Here is a 19,798-nt window from a genome sequence, read left to right on the forward strand (position 1 = left end):
TTGTGATGAGGGCAATTAGACAAGATAATAAATGCAGACCTGGTCAGCGATACCCACATCCCATCAATGATAAAAAAAAGGTCAGTGAGTGCAATGAAGGAGCTTTCTTGAAAAATCCAAAGTATACAAGTGAGTGCTTTGACACGTTTGATTTCCAAGCTTCTTTACTGTTAACCACCTGTATTAGCTTAAGAGAGGCAAGTTCCACAAAAGAATCCCAAAAATGAATCTATTACAGATGAAGAGCAATTACAGAAATACATCTCTAACAATGAGTGGCAAGAAGACCCAAGAGTGTCACTTAAATGTGCTACATTTTTTCTGTTTGGCTAAAGGAACGATTTATACCAGTGACTCCAGAAAGAGACAGCAATGCATATGGATTTACCCTGGGGAAGAGAATTCAAGCAGAATAAAAAGCACTTTCACAGAAGGAGACTAATCACCGAGACATCCCAGAGGAAGGTGAACGATCACACGCTCAGATGGTATTCATTTGTCAGTTAATTGCAACTGCTAGTTATTTCCTTACTCTGATTCAGTTTAAAGATAACCTCAAGGTTAATAAACTATTCTCAAGTGCTTTCCCTGGCCAACCCTTTGATTGGTTTCATACTTTAGTTCAGTAGTTAGTGGATATCGTACTTGAAAATTACTAAGATTTAATCACTAAATTTAATCTAACTGAAACAAATGAGAAATTATTCACCCTAAAAGTGTAGACGAGGCAACAGTTGCTCTCTGATGGAGCAACTAGGTGATGGGAGTTAAAGATTCTTGGTTCATGTCAAAGCTTTGTCAGGATAGCTCTCCCAGCGTGCTTACAGTCTATATTATAGGGTAAGCGCAGTGGCAGGCTGGTTAGAACTGCTTCCTCATAGTACCAGAGACCCAGGTTAAATCCCAGTCTTGCCCGACTGCGTGGAATTTCCACATTCTCCCATGTCGACGTGGGCTTCCTCCGGGTGCTCTGATTTCCTGCCCCAGTCCAGAACTGTACAGTTTAAATGGACTGGCTATACTGAAATCAGGAATGTGCAAGCTAAGTGGGGCAATTATGTAAATGTGGGGTTACAGGGATAGGTTGGAATGCTCTTCAGAGGGTCAGTGTAGGCTTGACGGGTCAAATGGCCTCCATATAATTCTCCACAGATTCTATAATTTTTTCCGACAAGAGTGTATACAACATTAGATTATATCTACTTAATCATGACAAATGCTATTCCCTCACCATGAAGTCACCTGATTCGCAGCTCCAGCTTGCCTTTTGAGCATGACCTGAACTTCCAATGGCTACATCAACTTGAGTAAAATTCCCTGCCTCTGCTGTGGCTCAGCTTATTTGCTGCTGCAATGTGCACCCTTACTTTTGTTATCAACAGACCTGACGTTTCATTTTCTCTTCTCAGTGGCCTTCCATGGTCCACTCTCCAAAAGCCTGAGCTCATCTACCACTCTGCTGCCCTGATTCCAATTTGTATAACCCCTGTGCTTACTGAGTTATATTGCCTTTTGACCCACAAAACTTTTAAAATTTAAAATCTCTACCTCATGTTCAAACCCTTCCATGCCCTTTGCTTTCTCAATCTGTGGAATTGCCTCCAACCCTCAAACTCTTCCCATCTCGGCACTAATCTAATTCTGGCCTTGTACAAGTTCTCCACTTCTTTCAGTCCATCAGAGACCTTCAACTGAAGCCACTGAAGCATCACCTTTCCAGAATAATTGGATAATTAAGAAAATATTTAAGAAAGCATTGTACACAGCAATAAAAAATAATACTAAGATTATTATTGCATCCTCCATTAAACTATTCACATTTTAACATTTCTACATTGCCTGCTGTGTAGCCTCAGAGTTGCCAACTAACCCTGCAATGTCAGGTCCCATATCTGAAAGCTGGTTCAGAGGTGAGGGCTTCTTTATAGGTGAAACATCAGGTAGAAGTAGTGTTACTATCGTGTAACAAATCAGGGCAAGGAGTGAGCACATCATCCATCAAATGCTGTTCTACAGTGCCAGAAATCAATTTCACATCTCTGATGCAAACTGGTGGTCTTGCCTTCCTACATCCATTTCATTTTTGCGAGGATCTGACTTGTCAAACCTGGGAAGGTTTTATTGCGCTTCTCACTACTGTGCATTGCATGTTGTACAGAGGGAAGACAGATCCTTGGTTTAGAATCTCCCCAGAAAGAGAGTAGAATGCAGTGCAGCAGCACATCACTCTCTGGTGTGAACTGCAGAAATGCAGTTTTTATCAAGGTACTGAGAACTCTAATTAACAAGAGCAAACCTGTGTTTGATCTCCCTCTGGCAGACTCCCCACCGTTACTGTATAATGGTCTCAAGCCAGATTTCACATCTACGGATAAGCTTGGACTGTTGCGAAAAGTCAAATATGTAAGAGGCAACTAGACCAGAGTTGTCCTTATCTGACATTGTGAAATGGTTGAAAAAAATGGGGGTTGATTGACTGCTGTGAAATGAACCTGTCTCAACCATACAGTGTGGTAACCCTCTCGCTAAGTCAGAAGTAATTGTGTGGTTCAAACACCATTCCCGCAATTTAAGCGCATAATCCAAGCTGACACTCCAGTTCAGTACTATCAGAAGTACCACCTTTTAAATGATTTACTAAACCGAGAGGTAAAGTATCCCTCATGGGGAAATCCATTGGTACTATTTGGAACAACAACAACAGAAGTTTCAACGCTTTGACTAATATTTATTCCTCAACCAATATCAGCAAATGGATGATTTGGTCATTATCAGACTGTTGTTTGCAGGAGCCTTGCTGTATGCAAATTGTTGCCATGTTTCCTACATTTCCTGCAGTTTATTGGATTATAAAGCATTTTTAGGTGGCCTGTGATTGATAAAGGTGCTAGATAAAGTAAATCTTTCAAACAGCAAATCGGGCACAAACCAGCATGATTCAGTAGTTCAGTTCATAATGATTGAATGGTATCTTGCTGGCTGACCAAATGGCTATATGCATGCCACCTCGTGCACTTATTACAACTGTAGAAATCCAGCTCCTGCAGAAAATCTCAAAGCCATTTCGTGTTCACCAATATTGTCAATTGGAAATCTGAGAAAAGGGAGCATGTGACCTCTTTGGTGCGTTCACAGACTAGACTACCTATTGGCTCGCAATGTCACCGAAAACAACATGGAAGGAATCCAAGGCAAATGATGAATTACATTGCCACAGCAACACATGGCCATCTAGCAGAGTGAGCTCTAGATATGCTGCAGGATACTGCACAGGTCTGAGGCACCCTGTCTGATCAGAGAAGGTTTCTTTATAAACTGTTCCCCTGACAATTCCAGCCAAGTAACTCGGTCATTCAAACTGATGCAGCCGCTATGGCTTTATGTGCAGCATCTTATCCCTACAATCCAGTTGCTGCTCGAACTCCTGTGACTCCTCATCCTGCATTCAAACTTGCAACTAGGTTGACACCCACCTTAAGACCTGAACCTACTAACAGTGAAGAACTAGAACAAATATTCAAGGAAGCAAAATCCATGTGAATAACCAAAGTAAACCGATACCAATGGTCTGATGCCTCTTAAATACAACCACTAATTACAATTCTAAAATTACCTCTGCCCAACACTTCAATGTGCTCAATGATGGGCAACCTAAAATGAATTCTGCTGATATAATAGGACCTGTTTAGAATATACTAAGGAGGTCCCAGTCTGCTTCAGTCAAAATGAATTAAAATTAGTCATTAAATGTCTGGACAAACTCAAAGCTAATAAACCGAGTTGCAATTGATTTGACTTATCAATGTTTGTCACACATGTACTTCTTAAATCTTACCTGATCTGTTAGACAGATACTGTGCATGTCCATCCTGTAGCCTGTTCAGGGAATCCAGTGCAGCCTGACCTCTTGTGATGAGATAATCTGCAGAAAGCATACGATTGCTGTAAGGAATCCAGTTGGTTATAACTTTCACTCACTAATTTAAGCAAAGCTACATCAACCACATTAAGTATGCCATCAAAAAGATGTCACATTATTGTTTGGGGGATAAAGAATTGAAAAAAATCCCCAAAGACATCATGTCCCGATTCTCTAAATCATACAACTTTTGAAAACAAGATAATTTTCCACATCAAGGTTTTCAGTGTTCAGCCTCATTACATGTAAGTGGGTGAAAGAGAATTATTTCATTGGAACGTAGCAGGAGGAATTGGCTATTCAGCCCCTCGTGTCTGCACTGCCATTTCAGATCATGCCTACAGAAGTAGTGCACTAATATGAAAATTAAACATCCATTCAGCTGTCCTCAAAGAATTTTGTATTCTTCATCAAGGTAATTTCTCATTCTTTTAAACACTAAACAATACAGACCCAGTCTCCTCAATGTCTCCCTGGAGATCAGTCCTGTGTTCCCAGGAATTTGTCCGGTGAAGCTGCACCAGACTAGCTCTCGATGACACCCATCGCTTTAGTGCATTATAGTATAACCCTAATTCCAGCCCCCAATTCTATCTGCTAAACTTGGAACAGATTCTGGTAAATTGACCTTTATCAAAGCCAGAGTTCATTTCCAGTGGACAATCAGAATGGTGTTCCTGATTCCATCAGTTTTTATGAGCAAGGGCAAATAGTGGTACAAATAGCAATACATACTTACGGCTGTATGCTGTTCCATAAGGACAAAGTTCACCCCTCACTGTTTTGTGGTGTTCCAGACCAATGACAAGGCTGCTAGAGCATTTCAGTAACTGCTAACTGGCCAAGTGAATATTCAAAGTTATTTCATCAATATCCTGACTAGCCAGTCTGCTACCACTACACCTGGATGATCCAGTACCTAAAATCACCCAATTCCTACAGCTGGTCAAGCCGTCCAAGCAGGTCACTAGGAGAGACACTGGCCTGAGAAACAGCAGAAGCTATTATTGCTTCTGTCCTTGCCTATCCCTCAACTACCAATATTACCAAAGGATGAAACTCAGATTTTTGGTTTCAATAAAAAGAGGAACTCAGTTGATTGTAAATTTTCAGAAGGTTAGCTTTTCTCAGCCATGCTAGGTAATGTCAAACTGTCATGATTTACTGGGGTCTATATGAAAGTGGTGCTGGAAAAGCACAGCAGGTCAGGCAACATCTGAGGAGCAGGAAAATCGATGTTTTGGGCAAAAGCTCTTCATCAGGAAGCTCCCAGATGATTTACTGGGGGTCAATAATACTCTTGTTGGGTTCCATTTGAACTGTGGTGGAAGGACTGTATTCCTGCTATAATGTGTTTCCTTGCTCCCTGAAATCTAAAGTGAAAACAATTTTATTTTTTCCTACCTCAAAATAACTTCAAAGTACTTCAGACCTTTACAATTAATCACAATCTAAATTTTGATTCAACCACTGGCCAGCCTCATCACCTCTTGCTTTTTGTGTTTACCTGCAGAACTTGTGCAGCCAACATGAAGGGGATCATCCAACCTGCTGAGTGCGTCCTGTACAATTCCCTCGGCCTCCTCCACAGTACAGCACAGCAGAGCAAACTGCTCATCAAGTAGCTGCTTCTCCAGAGATTGCTCATGGTTCTCCTAAAAAATATAGAGCACGTGAAGCCACCATTATCCAATTGAAACAGTGTATGCCCAGCCCAGTCACACAGCACGAGAGAAACATGAAGCACAGCTATACAACATAACAAAAACATGCAAACCCAGTTTCTTTTGGATGGGTGGGGATGAATTGAGTGAGTTATAACATGGAGGAAGATGGAGCAAAGGAACCTTGTGAGGCTGTTCGATGCAGTTAGTACATCATTCGCAGCTGAACAGTTCAGCTCAAAATCTAGATCAACACTTCAGTATTATACACAGGGAATGCAGCAACCTCAGGCACTGCCATGAGGATAATGCTTTAAACTCTTCTGGTAAATGTTGACGATCCATCCAAAGGAGCAACATAGACAGAAGCAGGTTATTAATTTCAGTGTGCAACTAAACTGGGTATGTTTTTCAGATATTCAACGAATACTGAAGGTTTTTTTGCCTTGTTTACCTTGACCAGAATCACTCAATGCATACCTTTTCATTCAGCTGGTTCTGCAGCCCCTCGACTGTTCGGCTGGTATTGTCCTTCTCCGCTGACAAGGCATCCTTTAGCTGCTGTAACTCATCTTGTAGTGTGGTTAACGTGCTCTCTTTCTGATCAACAGCCTCACACAGCATCTTCTTTTCTGATGTCAGGGACTCAATAGTTGATGCCATCACTGTGCTCGCCTGGCAGGACAGGTACAACAGGAACAAAGTGATGTCATATTCTGAAACTTACTAACTGTATATTTTCCATCAGGTTGTGCTTTGTCTCAATTTTTGAAAAAGATTGCTGTTGCAGTGTGGGGTGTATACCATAATGAAAAATAAAATCCAAGTACACTTTCATTTATCAATTAAAATAGAGTAGCTCACTGCTATTTACTTCTCAGAAAACTTGACAAATCAAGTAGAATGGGTTCGAATGAGAGGTCATAAACCTGGAACATGAACGCTGGTTTCTCTCTGGGAACATAGAAACAGATATTTGCTATTCAAGCCTGTGATACCAATCCAATTTTAACATTATGCCTTTTTGTCCCGAGCTCCTCTATAAAAAAGTATTTCCCAATTTGCACAGTACGGTGGCTCAGTGGTTAGCACTGCTGCCTCACAGCTCCAGAAACATGGGTTCGATTCCAGCCTCGGGCCACTACCTTAAGGAGTTTGCACATTCTCCCAGTGTCTGCATGGGTTTCCTCCAGATGCTCCGGTTTCCTCCCACAATCCAAAGACATGGGGGTTAGGTGAATTGGTCATACCAAGTTGCCCACAGTGTTCCGGAACGTGTGGGTTAGGTGCATTGGTCAGGGGGAAATGTCGAGTAGTAGGGGAACGGGTCTGAATGGGCAACTCTTTGGAGGGTCAATGTGGACGTGTTGGGCCAAATGGCCTGTTTCCACACTGTAGGGTTTCTATGATACCCTTTCAACGCCTTTAATCATCTTAGATAAAAGGTAAAGTGGCCAGAGACTTACCAGATAATGTGTCACAATACTGGCTCTGTTACAAGGTTACTATGTCCTTGAATTTTTTTTTCCCCAGAGAAGAGGTCATTGGCCAGGCTCCAATGTGTCTCAAGTTTGAATGGCTCGCTGGGGCTTTCTGTTTACCCTAACAGATAATACCTCCAGTCTAAGACTTTCATGTCTTAAAAAAAAGGTATAGCTGACAGGGCGTGGCCTGCTCTTTAGTTGTGCAGTGCAATTCACTTCAGAACTTTAGTCAGTTCAGTTGCAGCAGAGGATGTGAAATAAGCTGCTGCGCTCTCTCTCTCTCTCTCTCTCTCTCTAACCTCAATGTGTAAGCTCTTGTTTGTTTCATTGTTTACTGTTTGTGCTAAGGGATGTGGGTATTGGGACTGTTGCACCTATTTTCGGAACAGCATCATTAAGTCGGGTTTGGCTAGGATAGGTTTTCGGTATTCTGTTTTCTGTTCTTTGTAAATAAGTTTTGTTTGTTTAAAACCTGGCAGAAAACCCAGCTAATTTACTCCAGCACTATCCACTATACACCAAGCTAAACAAACAGCAAAGTTACGGTCTGCTACCTGCTTAAAACTGTTTTGGGGGGTCCGGCCTAGTCCATAACACATGAGACTGCACTCTCACGAGAAAAAAGCCGTCTGGTGATGGCTTAACCTGAGGGTCATCACACCTCAAGCAAGGAAGATGTTGAGGCTTTCATGGTAACCTCAGCCGGTGCAGCTATTGAACCCATGATGTGGGCATCACTATGCAAAGCAAATCAACCATCCAGCCAACTGAGACTAATCTTCAATCATCTTAGAGACTTTAAATTAGATCAGTTAGTCTTTTATACTCAAGAGAACTGAAAATGTGTTGCTGGAAAAGTGCAGCAGGTCAGGCAGCATCCAAGGAGCAGGAGAATCGACGTTTCGGGCATGAGCCCTTCTTCAGGAATGAGGAAAGTGTGTCCAGTAGGCTAAGATAAAAGGTAGGGAGGAGGGACTTGGGGGAGGGGCGTTGGAAGGAGGTCAAGGTGAGGGTGATAGGCCGGAGTGGGGGTGGGGGCGGAGAGGTCAGGAAGAAGATTGCAGGTTAGGAAGGCGGTGCTGAGTTTGAGGGATTTGACTGAGACAAGGTGGGGGGAGGGGAAATGAGGAAACTGAAGAAATCTGAGTTCATCCCTTGTGGTTGGAGGGTTCCTCGGCGGAAGATGAGGCGCTCTTCGTCCAACCGTCGTGTTGCTACGGACCATAGCAAAAATTGGAAATCTTATCCTAAACATGGGATCTACCATCTTTGTGTGAGTGGAAATTGAGCCAGGTCAATTTTAGCATGTGTGGTCCATCAAGACAGTTGCCAACATATAATAATCAGCAGCTGCCTCCACTCACGTGACTTTTGTTACCTCGGTGCATGAAACATGATGTGCAGATTAGACCTGGATGAATAGGTCAAAACTTTGCAGAGCTCTTTGCAGAGTTGGGATAGTATTTGGGGAGATAAAGTACTTCTGGATATGGACCTGGTACAGCTCTTGGGGCGAGTCACTATTCCTTTAAGAGAGGCAAGGTGCTCTTTGGCATTGTTAAAAGTCAACATGAATGGACATAAAATTATCATAAAATGTCAAAAATGTCAAAAGGAACTGTCAAAAGCAGGCAGCATAGTGGCTCAGTGATTAGCACGGTTGCTTCACAGCACCAGGGACCTGTGTTTGATTCCAGCCTTGGATGACTGTGTGGAGTTTGCATATTCTCCCCGTGTCTGTGTGGGTTCCCTCCGGGTGCTCCGGTTTCCTCCCACAGTCCAAAGATTGCAGGTCAGGTGATTTGACCATGCTAAACTGCACATAGTGTTAGGTGCATTAGTCAGAGGGAAATGGTCTGTGATGGTTACTCTTTGGAGGGTTGGTGTGGACTGGTTGGGCAAAAAGGTCTGTTTTCACACTATAGGGAATCTAATCTAATCTAAAAAAAGCAACAGTCAAAAGGCACTCTCAAGCCATTTAAAACTCCTGCTCTTTAAATCTTTAAAAAAAATGCCTAGTGTGTTTAAAAAAAAGCTTATTTTATCATCCCATCTATTAATATAACCTGAGGGGTACCATTATTGGATTAGTGCTGCATAACCAATTTCACAACCCTTCACCATTGTAAGGTGCCGACCATTTCATAGTTTGTTTGACAGCTCCTAGTGGTCATAGACTCTTTAAAGTAGGATTTTGACAACAAATCGTAGTGCTGCTTTCTTTAAGAGATTATGTACTCAAATGATATGTTTGTTCTTACAAGGAACATTGTCGTTGAAGAAATGCACATGCAATCAATGGGTCTATAAAAAATATCAGCGTGTATCCGACTTCCTGTGGGAGGCACTGTGTGAGCTGGGATGGTAAGTGAAAGGCAAATGGAGGTTGGGGGGTGAACATGAGTTGCAATGAGTTGGCATCGGGGTTATAAAGGACCATGAGGAATGTGTGACGGTGATAGCTGTTTTCATCACATCTTTTTTAAATTTAAAAAAAACCAGTCAAGGCAGCTCTCTTGCCCAGTCGGCCTCCACCAGCTTCTGTACTTATTTTGGGGGCACCTAGCCCAATTCGCAAAGAACCAGCCACTGCAGAAGAGAATTCCAACTTCTGTGGTGCTTTATCACTCAAGGTGGGTTTGTAGAGCTGGGAAATATCCGTAGTCGACACCCCTAACTCAGAGGTAAAAATTCAAACCCAAACGTTCAGACCTTACAACGAAGCCTGACCAGTCGAGCTTTTCTAGCATTTTGTGTTTTCATAACGGAACAGAAGGTGGTGTTAATCAAATAAAATCACTTGGGCAAAAGGCAGTTAATGTAAGCACAGTGCACACATAAATAGTAGACTGATAGGACAAAGGATCTAAATTCAGATTACTCTCACTCTGGTTGCAAGTTTGAACAAAGCTTCCTTCAGTTAGGAAGATCTCTTTGCTCTATCCACTGCAATCCTTCTTTTCCCAAGCTCAAACAATGTGCTTTTCCCCTTTCTGGAGCGTTCCTGAGCTATCAAATAAGCAAGACTGTAAAGCCTGATTCAGCAAACATCACACTCACTGTAGAATTGCTGCGACATAGACTTGAACTGTAGCGTATTATTCAGGATCAGTTCACTCTCATGAGAATCAAACAGAATAATGGTCTCAGAGTACTAGCAATGTTCACTAAAGGCTGAAGTTATTGCTTCAGACATGATTCTCTGAACATGAACGAATGCAATTTGAATATGATCTGAACATTTCTTTTTAAAATGCAGCTCCACTGAGGAAGCTAAAGTTGTGTGTACAAGAAACTTGGAACCCTCCTCCTGGCCACTCACACAGCACACTTCCAATCCCCATACTGCAAAAATGTGGAATAAGTAGCTGTCACCTAAAGAAACTCTTTAATATCTCAATATAGTCCTGAAATACATTGGGAGCACCTCCAACTTGGAAAGCTGGGTAGCAAAGTTGGAATCTGAAGAAAAACACATCTACAGAGGTAAGGACATGTAAAAAGAGTACATTTGCGAATGCGGGTCTCCAGTTTTGGAGGATGGTAATTGCAATCTTACCTGTTGCGAGTCCGCATGTGAATTTTTGAGAGACTCTACCTCCTCATTTCTGGATTTCAGTTCCTTCTGCACAGCTTCGAGGACACAACTCTGCTCCTGAGCCTAGTTTCAGGAAAGAGACATTTATCACCAAGAAAGCCAGCAGACTGACTGGGACTTTACTTGTTTTGAAAGATTTGAAAAGCTACAGAAATAAACCCACATACTTCAGTCTCAGAAGAAAAAAGCTCCCTTTGTACACCTCCCAATCATTGCCATCAAATGATCCATTATCCGCCAGAAATGTACCTGACCATAGCACATCACACAGGAGTCTCTACCAAAACTGCCTGTGCGTGGCCAGGATTGTATATAACTGCAGATCAAAGATCCTATCAACATCCCCTGTCCACACTCATATGAGCAACAGCTTGTACTTATACAGTGCCTGTAACAATGGTAAAACTATCTCAAGGTGGTTCATTGGAATGTCACCAGAAAAGATGTGACATTAGAACAGGTGATCAAGTGTTGGATCAAAGGGATAAATTTTAAAAAGTTCATAAAGAATGTGCGAGTTAGAAAGATGGACCCATTCTGGGAGGTTAGTTGGTAGGGAACGAGGGGATGAAGGTGGAACGCAGCATCACAGAAAAGGAGAGGAAATAGAAGGTGCACAAATTAATCCCTCTACAGGTGAAGTGCAAAAGATCAGTCTCCCACTGAGCTGAATTGAAATTATCGCACCAGTTTTCAAAGTTACACAGGCTTTGAGATCAGGCAACAGTGGAAAGGGATTTCTCTTGATACGCTGAGATCGGAGATACACTCACTTTTTGCTGAATATCTTCTTTCAGCTGATGCACAGTTTCCTCCAGCTCCTTTTTCACCTGCTCCATGTCCTCTTGTGTCTGACGAAAAGATGTCATTTGCTTTGCTACATCTGCATTCTGTGCAAATGAGAGCAGGAACATGTCAGTCAGGGCAGAGCTGGGTAATCAGTTTGCACTTTCAAGTATTACTGGGGCAAGAGAACACAGTCAGAGCACACCTTGGTTCAGAGAAACTCAAGAGCAAATTTCATCAGCATGCAATGTTTTCCATCGTTTGTATGAGCTGTTTAACAAACTTTTGAGAACACTATCTCCCAAATACTTTTAATACACTCTCTCCTCAGAAATCTCATTGTGAAGTATTTATTAGAATTATACTGCACTGAAGAGGCCATTCAACCCATTGATTCTGTGCCAGCTCTTTGAGAGACCTATCCAATTAATTCCTTTCCCCTTTTACTTTCCTGTGGTCCTGCAATATTTCTTTCATTCGTTATTTTGCTTTCACCATCATTTCAATGCATTGCAGCTTACGAAAACTTGCATGATGAAAGCAATCACATCTTTCACCAATTCTCTTAACAATGCAATATGAATAGAAGTTGCTGTTATTAAATGTGCGATAGAATTTGATTACTCTGGAATCACGAGGGCCAAGTCTTCGAGTTAGAAGAATAGAATGGAATCCCTACAGTGTGGAAATAGGTCATTTGGTCCAACAAGTCCACACCGACCCTCCAGAGAGTAACCCACCCAGACCCATCCCCTTACTACTCAACATTTACCCCTGACCAATGCAACTAACCCACACAACCCTGAACACTACAGACAATTTAGCATGGTCAATTCACCTGACCTGCACAAGTTTGGACTGTGGGAGGAAACTAGAGCACCCGGAGGAAACCCATGCAGACACAGGGAGAAGGTGCAAACTCAACACAGACGGTCACCCGAGGCTGGAATCGAACCTAGGCCCCTGGTGCTGTGAGCCACCATGGCACCCACAGTTCTTGGATATTATTCCAGCCCCTGCTGTAGCTCAGTGACTCAATGTACTCCCTAATGACAACAAATCCACACAGTGCAAAAGGATCCTTGGACTCTTTCAACTTTGCATACAAAAGGGAACTGCTGTCTGTTACACACTTGACAGCATTACAGACAAATAACACAAGTTACAGAGAAGTACAATTCAGGAAGAAAGCTGAACTGAACTAATTTAAAATCCTGTTAGGTTTCTCCCCAGATTCCTTGCATTGATGCTCATCCAAAGTCTGAGTGATACCTAACTGCTCAACTAACCTCACTCTCATATCAATCATGTACTCACCACATCACCTGACAAAATAATATAATTTAGACCACCATTAGTATGGCAGCACAACCTGCAGTACCACTGGTCCCATTAGAACTGCAGCGAGTCTTCTGATAGCCACTGAATAGACTGACAAGCTCTATAGAAAGGAAGCCTGTAGGTTCATCCTTCATTTACAGTGAATCATCAGATTTAAACTATGCCAGTACTTAGAATACACTTGAAAATCTGGCTTTATAATAGGGATGGAAGGGAAGGAGGTTAAGAGGGTGAAGGGGAGAATAAACCTCTGTTCTGATCATTATCTCCTGATGCCTAGTGGCAAGATTTGAATATTAAACACAGTATCTGTAGCCAGATGCTAATCAAACCAGGCACCCAACATCACATATTTAATTAGTTGGCTTTAATTCAAATATATGCAAATGTTTTTATTTACTTAATTCTTTAACATTAATATTGCCTATTTTAATAAATGCCTGTTTCTGATGCTATTTTTCATTCAAATAATATGTATTTAATTTGACTGATCTGTTAGTAACAATACAAAATTTACAGATATTACAAAATAAATCTGTGCATAGTACTCTTCTGGTGTGGATTTACAGTTCTCCTTTACTTCAACACAGAATGTTATTGTCTATGAACATCTCCAACAGAACTGTAATTCTCCTCAGTAAACTACTGCCCTTGACAATACTTTGTGTATTTCTGGCTAAGGGAACTGCCATACATCCCAGACAGAGTCACATGCCTCACATTTGGGTCTGTGGTAACTTCAGGCCATCAGTGGTCAATGACCTATCTTTCTGCTCAATTCCATTCTCTCAATCTAACTGAGACATTTGCTTCCATCAGTCTTTCTAAATTACTACTAATTTTAAAGATCAGAAATTAATTCTTAGGAGTATTCTAATTTGCCATGCCATGTAATGTTAACCATATAACCATTTTACTGAACAACAGGGTGCTTTGGATTAGAGAGGTGCTGGAAAAGCCAACAGGTCAGGCAGCATCCGAGGAGCAGGAAAATCGACGTTTTGGACAAAAGGCCATCATCTTTTCCAGCATCTGCAGTCCGCACTTTTGTCTCCAGCATTTGCAGTCCTCACTTTTGCCTAACAGGGTGCTTTGTATGAGCTGAAGATGTTTGAAAAAAGTTTTTTTTTTCCTTTAATTAGAAATCTTAATGGTTGCAGAGTCACTGATGAAATACTACATCTAGTGCCAAACATTGAAAATTTTAAGTTGACATTGACAGCAGATAAATTATGGGTCAAATGAAAGTATACACTCATTGTGTTAATTGATTTGAGTTAAATTACCTGAAGTGATATCCGTTACGGTGACAGTGGCTATAAATTTATCCACCAATAGTAGGACTTGTCACACAAGGCCTTGACAGGGGCATCAACGTGCAGCAACATTGCCATTACTTCCTGGGAGCAACTAGTTGCAGGTCATGCTCCAGACACTAGGAGAAAGTGAGGACTGCAGAGGCAGGAGATCAGAGTCAAAAAGTGTGGTGCTGGAAAAACACAGTCGGTCAGGCAGCATCTGAGGAGCGGGAGAGTCGAAATTTTGAGCATAAGCTCTTCATCAGAAAGTCATAGAAGGAGTGCAGCAAAATCACAGACTAATTCCTGAGATGACAGGGTAATTCTACAATGAGACTGAGGTTGGGGGGGGGAAAGAAGAGAGGGAGAGAGAGAGAGAGAGGGGGGGGGGAGGGGGGGGGGGGAGAGAGAGAGAGAGGGAGAGAGCGAGAGAAAAGTGGGCCAGTGTTCTCTGGACTTTAGTAAAATTGCGCAAGGTTGAAGGGCAATACAGGTTAGATGCAGCTTTAGTGTCAAGAGCCCTGAAGGTTCACGGTTCTGAGGACAGGGGCTCTGAGTCACAGGACTTGGGGTATTGACTCTGCTTTCGCTCCACAGATGCTGCCAGACCTGAATTTTCCTAGCAATTTCTGGTTTTGTTTTAAATTTCTAACATCCTGTCCTGGTCCCTGGCTGCTTTGTGTGCATCTGCGCTTTTGGGAGTTCTGCTGAAGTGTTTAATTATAGTTCTCATGTAGCAGGTTGCAACCAGTTTTACACACTTTGCTGGATTTCTGCAGCGGTTTATCTGTTTATAATATTGTACCTTTCAAAACCTTCAGGGTTCTAGACGCTACAGCTGGGGAAGACATCCTTTCTGCATTTAACTTGCATTGCCCTTTAACCTTGCACAATTCTGGGATCACCATTTATTCTTCTAAACTCCATAGAACACAGGCCCACTTTTCACTCTCCTCTTCAGTCTCATTGTAGGATTATCCTGCCATCTCAGGAATTAGTCTGTGATTTTGCTGCACTCCTTCAATGACAATTATATTCTTCCTTGGCCAAGGGGACCAAAGCTGCACACATTACTCCAGGTGTGGTCTCACCTGTATCTAAAATGATTACAGCATGACTTTGTTCCTGCACTGAAATCCTTTTGTGATTTAAAGGCAAGCACATTGTTTATCTTCATTGCTTGCTGCACCTACATGTTTGTTTTCAGTGAATTGTGAACAAGGTCATCGAGGTTTGTTTGGACATGAACACTTTCCAATCTCTCTCCATTTAAGAAATATTCAACACTCTTCTTCCTTCTGCCAGAGTGGATGACCTCACACTTGCCCACATTATATTTGATCTGTCATATATTGCCCATTCACTCAGCCAGTCTGAGTTTGAAACTTCTTAGCACTTATGCTTTCCTTTATTGGTCAGAGCATTGAGTACAGGAGTTCGAAGGTCATGTTGCAGAGGTCATATACCGGACATTGGTTAGGCCATTTTTGGAATGCTACGTGCAGTTCTGGTCTCCCTCCTACTGGAAGGATATTGTAAAACTTGAAAGTGTTCAGAGATTTACAAGGATGTTGCCAGGGTTGGAGGTACATAAAATCTTAAGGGGTATGGATAGGGTAAATAGCCAAGGTCTTTTTCCCTGGAAGTGGGGGGGGGGGGGTCCAGAACTAGAGGGCATAGGTTTAAGGCGAGATGGTAAAGATTTAAAAGGAACCAAAGGGGCAATCTTTTCATGCAAAAGGTGTTGCGTGAGTGGAATGAGCTGCCAGAGGAAGTGGTGGAGGCTGGTAAACTGCAACATTTAAAAGGCATCTGGATCGGTATATGATTATGAAGAGTTTGGAGGGATATGGGCCAAGTGCTGGCAAATGGGTCTAGATTAGGCTGGGATATCTGGTCGGCATGGACGAGTTGGACTGATGGGTCTGTTTCCATGCCGTACATCTCTATGACTCTAATAGCCATAGAGATGAAAGTAATGACAATCAGTTTCTGAAGAGAGGGCAAGAAGCAAAAATAATAAAAAAGATGCAAGGTAGGTGTCAATTGCACCATTTACTTACCATTTTCCTTGTGGGCTTCCAACTCAATTAATTAATTAAACTCATTAACTTATTGTTAATATGTCGACAATGTTCCTCTTATTTAGTCATTTTTGGTTCTCACTGCTCTGTTAATTTATTAAGATTCTATTATATTTTGCAATTAATATTTTAAAATTTCAACAGTTCACAGGTCTTCACTCTAGCATGAAACTGTAGGAGATCAAAAGTGTATTCCATTAATTGGCTCTGAGCACATGAATCAAAGAATCTTCGAACAGAAAGGCTGCCCTTCTGCCTATGTTAGCTATGTCAGCATTGTGAAGCACTTCACTTGAAGAGGCAGCGCTCTGAAAGCTTGTAATTTCAAATAAACCTGTTGGACTATAACCTCGTGTCGTGGGACTTCTGACTTTAGCATTGTGAAATGATACAAGTTAGATCCAGCTCTCAGCTGACCGCTCTAAGTATTTTTTTAAAATAGATATATCCAATTTCCTTCTCAAAGTAACAGTTCAGAGGTAGCAGGGGATAAAATAACTTTGGTTTCTAAATAGAGATGTGCACCATCAAACTGTTTAGCCACAAGCAGAGGGCACATGTTCGAGACAAAAACCCAAATTGAAGATAGATTGCAAAAAGCGAATCGGACCAGAGGGATTGAGTGAGACCCCATAGTTCCCATGAGCAAGAGCGAGAGCGAGAGCGAGAGAGAGAGAGAAAGAGAAAGAGAGAGAGAGAGTGTGAGAGCGAGCGAGAGCGAAAGCGAGAGAGCGAGAGATGACTGGTAGTGATTTAGCCGAGGGCTACCACATCTCAGGTAAGAGGAGTGGTTGAAGGACAGTCCTTCTTGGTGACATCAGCAGGTGATGGGAATTGAACCCATGTTTAGTGGGATTGAAATAAATGCTGAAGTGAAGTGGTCTTGAGATGTTTGTCATGTTGTTTTTTATTATTTAAAAGAGCTTCTCTTCCATCAGCTCACAGTGGCAAACCATGAATCACATCTTTTCCCACAAGTCCATTAAACATGGGTTCACAGAGAGCTGCAGATCAGAAAATCATTCAGGAAGATAGTGCACCCTCCTGCACTGAATCTGCTCAAAAAGGTGCTGTTTGGAATATGAATTTAGCCACATTAATTCCTCAACAGTTTGTACTTCCACAGCACTCCTCATGCAAAAGGAGACATTTAATCAATTTACAGAACAAGGAACGAAAAAGACCACACACAAGGGAAGGAAGGAGGGAGTCATGAGAGGTTGGGATGTGTGGGAAAAAAAACATGGCCAAGATGAATTTTCGGGTAGAGGTGGGGTTCTTCAAATCACAGAGGGGTGATGGCAGTCAGATACGTTGATGTACAGAGTTCCAGTAGAGAGTGACTAATCATTAATTTATTTCTGCACCAGGTAGCACTTCTCCATTTTCAAACTAAATTAATCAACCCCCACTAATAACTGTGAAAGGTGGACCCTTTTCCCGATTACTTGCCCTTATTCCCCTCATGGTGATCTGCCCGGTGTCCTCTCAGCTTAAGGTATTGGTTAAACTAAAGACAAGATGAACTTCTCTACATCTCGAATCAGCCGGGGAAGAGGCACTAAATACATGGTAAACTTTCATTTCATTGGTATATCAACAGTGTATTTAAAGTGTCAATACTCTCTTCAGCAGCCAACGCAGGAGAGACAGAAGTTTCTAGTTGACGATTATGACGTGCAGAGACAGGAAAAGACATCCACTATTAAATTTCAGTTTTGTTTGAGGAGCTGACAAAAACAGCTCAGTGAGACGAGTCACTTGGAAAGGGTGTTCAGTACAAGACAAGCTGAAACACACACAGAGCACAGCCATTTTGAAACATCCCGATCAGAAAAGATTTACTGGAGCAATCAGTCGCGGAATAATATATCACAACAAATCACTGGCCTTATTCATATCTCAAATTATACTATTCATTTTACTCCACCTTCCCAAGAGTCTTATCACTTATAGCCAGTAGATGGCGCAATCTGCCTATCCCTCACCTTGCACATTTAAACCACATGAACACAAGCTTCACATTTTCAATTCATGCATTTATTACCCTAGTCAAGAGTGAAATGCACAATCAGAGCAACTTTCTCATTTAGGAATGGAACAGATGACATTCAAACACCTCATCAGATCTACCTGTTCTTTTTTTTATATAAGTCAACGGATTCAAAATGCAAATGGCTCAAACGTTTTTCTTTATCCTCCCTATTTTCATGATTTGACCAAAGAAAGCAGTGTGTTTAACAAGTTAATAGACAAGCAAATTTGAAGAAAAACATGCCATATGGCCATCTAGATCATCTCTTTAGTAGTTCATACTCACACAGCAGACTCTCCAGTTTACCAAACCCACACCCACTGCTTTATTTCAACTCCACACACTGACAGTCACCACTACCAATCTAACTCGCTCAGGCCAAACCCAACATTTTGCCAATGTAGCTAATTCAGAGTGACAACCAACACCACCAATCCTGTTCACCCAGCACAACACAGATAAGTGCATTTTCATTTCCTAATGACTTCCAACTCTACTAAGCTGCCTGTTACATTATCACTAACATTTATTCACTTTTTGAGGAAGGAATTTCGTTTGAAAATCAGTTTTAAATGAACTCCTCACAAATTTATATTTGAATCTGCTTGTTCTAATGGTCCAAGTCAAGTCACACTCTGGAGATCACCTTCTCAAAACACATTAATCTGTCGTCAACCTCAGCAAGATACCTGTGCCCCCTTTGTTCACCGAAGACCCCAAACTCTCTCTCTCATTGCTAACTGTTTTCATGATTTTCATTACAGTTCTCTGAAGTTTCATTGAACACATTTCTGAAACACGACATCAGGATTGTTCACAAGAATTTCAGCCCATTTGATCTCGCCTTTTCAGAGTTTTGCGCTATAGTCTTATTTCTGCCTCAAACTATTTTGAGGAGAAAGTGAGGTCTGCAGATGCTGGAGATCAAAGTTGAAACTTTATTGCTGGAACAGCACAGCAGGTCAGGCAGCATCCAGGGAACAGGAGATTCGACGTTTCGGGCACAGGCCCGAAGAAGGGCCTGTGCCCGAAACGTCGAATCTCCTGTTCCCTGGATGCTGCCTGACTTGCTGTGCTGTTCCAGCAATAAAGTTCAAACTATTTTGACCCTTTCATATTGAGCTACACTCCATCAAGTGCACTAACCCTGAAAATTGTAGTGTTCCAAAATTTTCAAACTACCCTAAAAGTTGTTTTTAGCACGAAAACATGCTACCTGTGCAAATAGCCGAGTTACAACCTTAACAAATATAAAATCTGCAGGTTGCAGCAATAACATTGGTGGGATTTTTTTTCAAAACGGAATATTTTGTTGAGTTCAGTACTATTCATCAGTTCTGCTCAAGGCATCAAATTTTCTAAGATCTGAAGTGCAATTTGCTTTGTCTGGCATCCAGAAGTACCCAGAGATCACAGCGGAGAATTATTATTATCTGCATGGTACAGTGAGTAGGATACCAGTAACTGTATGAGCTTTCCTCAGTCTGTAGTAAGCGGACTAGAAGGGCACAGCAGCAAGATCAGTCACCAACTATCAACTTGCTTAACTATGGGAATCTACACTTCACTTAAAATTGTTTTAACTTAAA

General features: G+C 41.8%; 1 protein-coding gene across 5 annotated transcripts in view; it reads right to left on the reverse strand.

Annotated features, from left to right (window-relative positions):
- Positions 1 to 19,798, reverse strand: part of hip1 (huntingtin interacting protein 1) — a 344,047-nt gene that overhangs the window by 37,215 nt on the left and 287,034 nt on the right. For all 5 annotated transcript variants that reach the window (XM_043718716.2, XM_087977488.1, XM_043718713.2 and 2 more), the window contains 5 exons: positions 11,439 to 11,555; positions 10,627 to 10,728; positions 6,064 to 6,258; positions 5,427 to 5,574; positions 3,836 to 3,922 (listed from right to left, as the gene is read on the reverse strand). In XM_043718716.2, the coding sequence (XP_043574651.2) occupies positions 3,836 to 3,922; positions 5,427 to 5,574; positions 6,064 to 6,258; positions 10,627 to 10,728; positions 11,439 to 11,555 (649 nt within the window). The remainder of the gene's footprint in view (positions 1 to 3,835; positions 3,923 to 5,426; positions 5,575 to 6,063; positions 6,259 to 10,626; positions 10,729 to 11,438; positions 11,556 to 19,798) is intronic.

The sequence above is a fragment of the Chiloscyllium plagiosum genome, unplaced genomic scaffold (genome assembly GCF_037043375.1).
Source record: "Chiloscyllium plagiosum isolate Xiang-an unplaced genomic scaffold, Cpla_swu_hap1 HiC_scaffold_31, whole genome shotgun sequence".
Lineage (NCBI taxonomy): Eukaryota > Metazoa > Chordata > Chondrichthyes > Orectolobiformes > Hemiscylliidae > Chiloscyllium > Chiloscyllium plagiosum.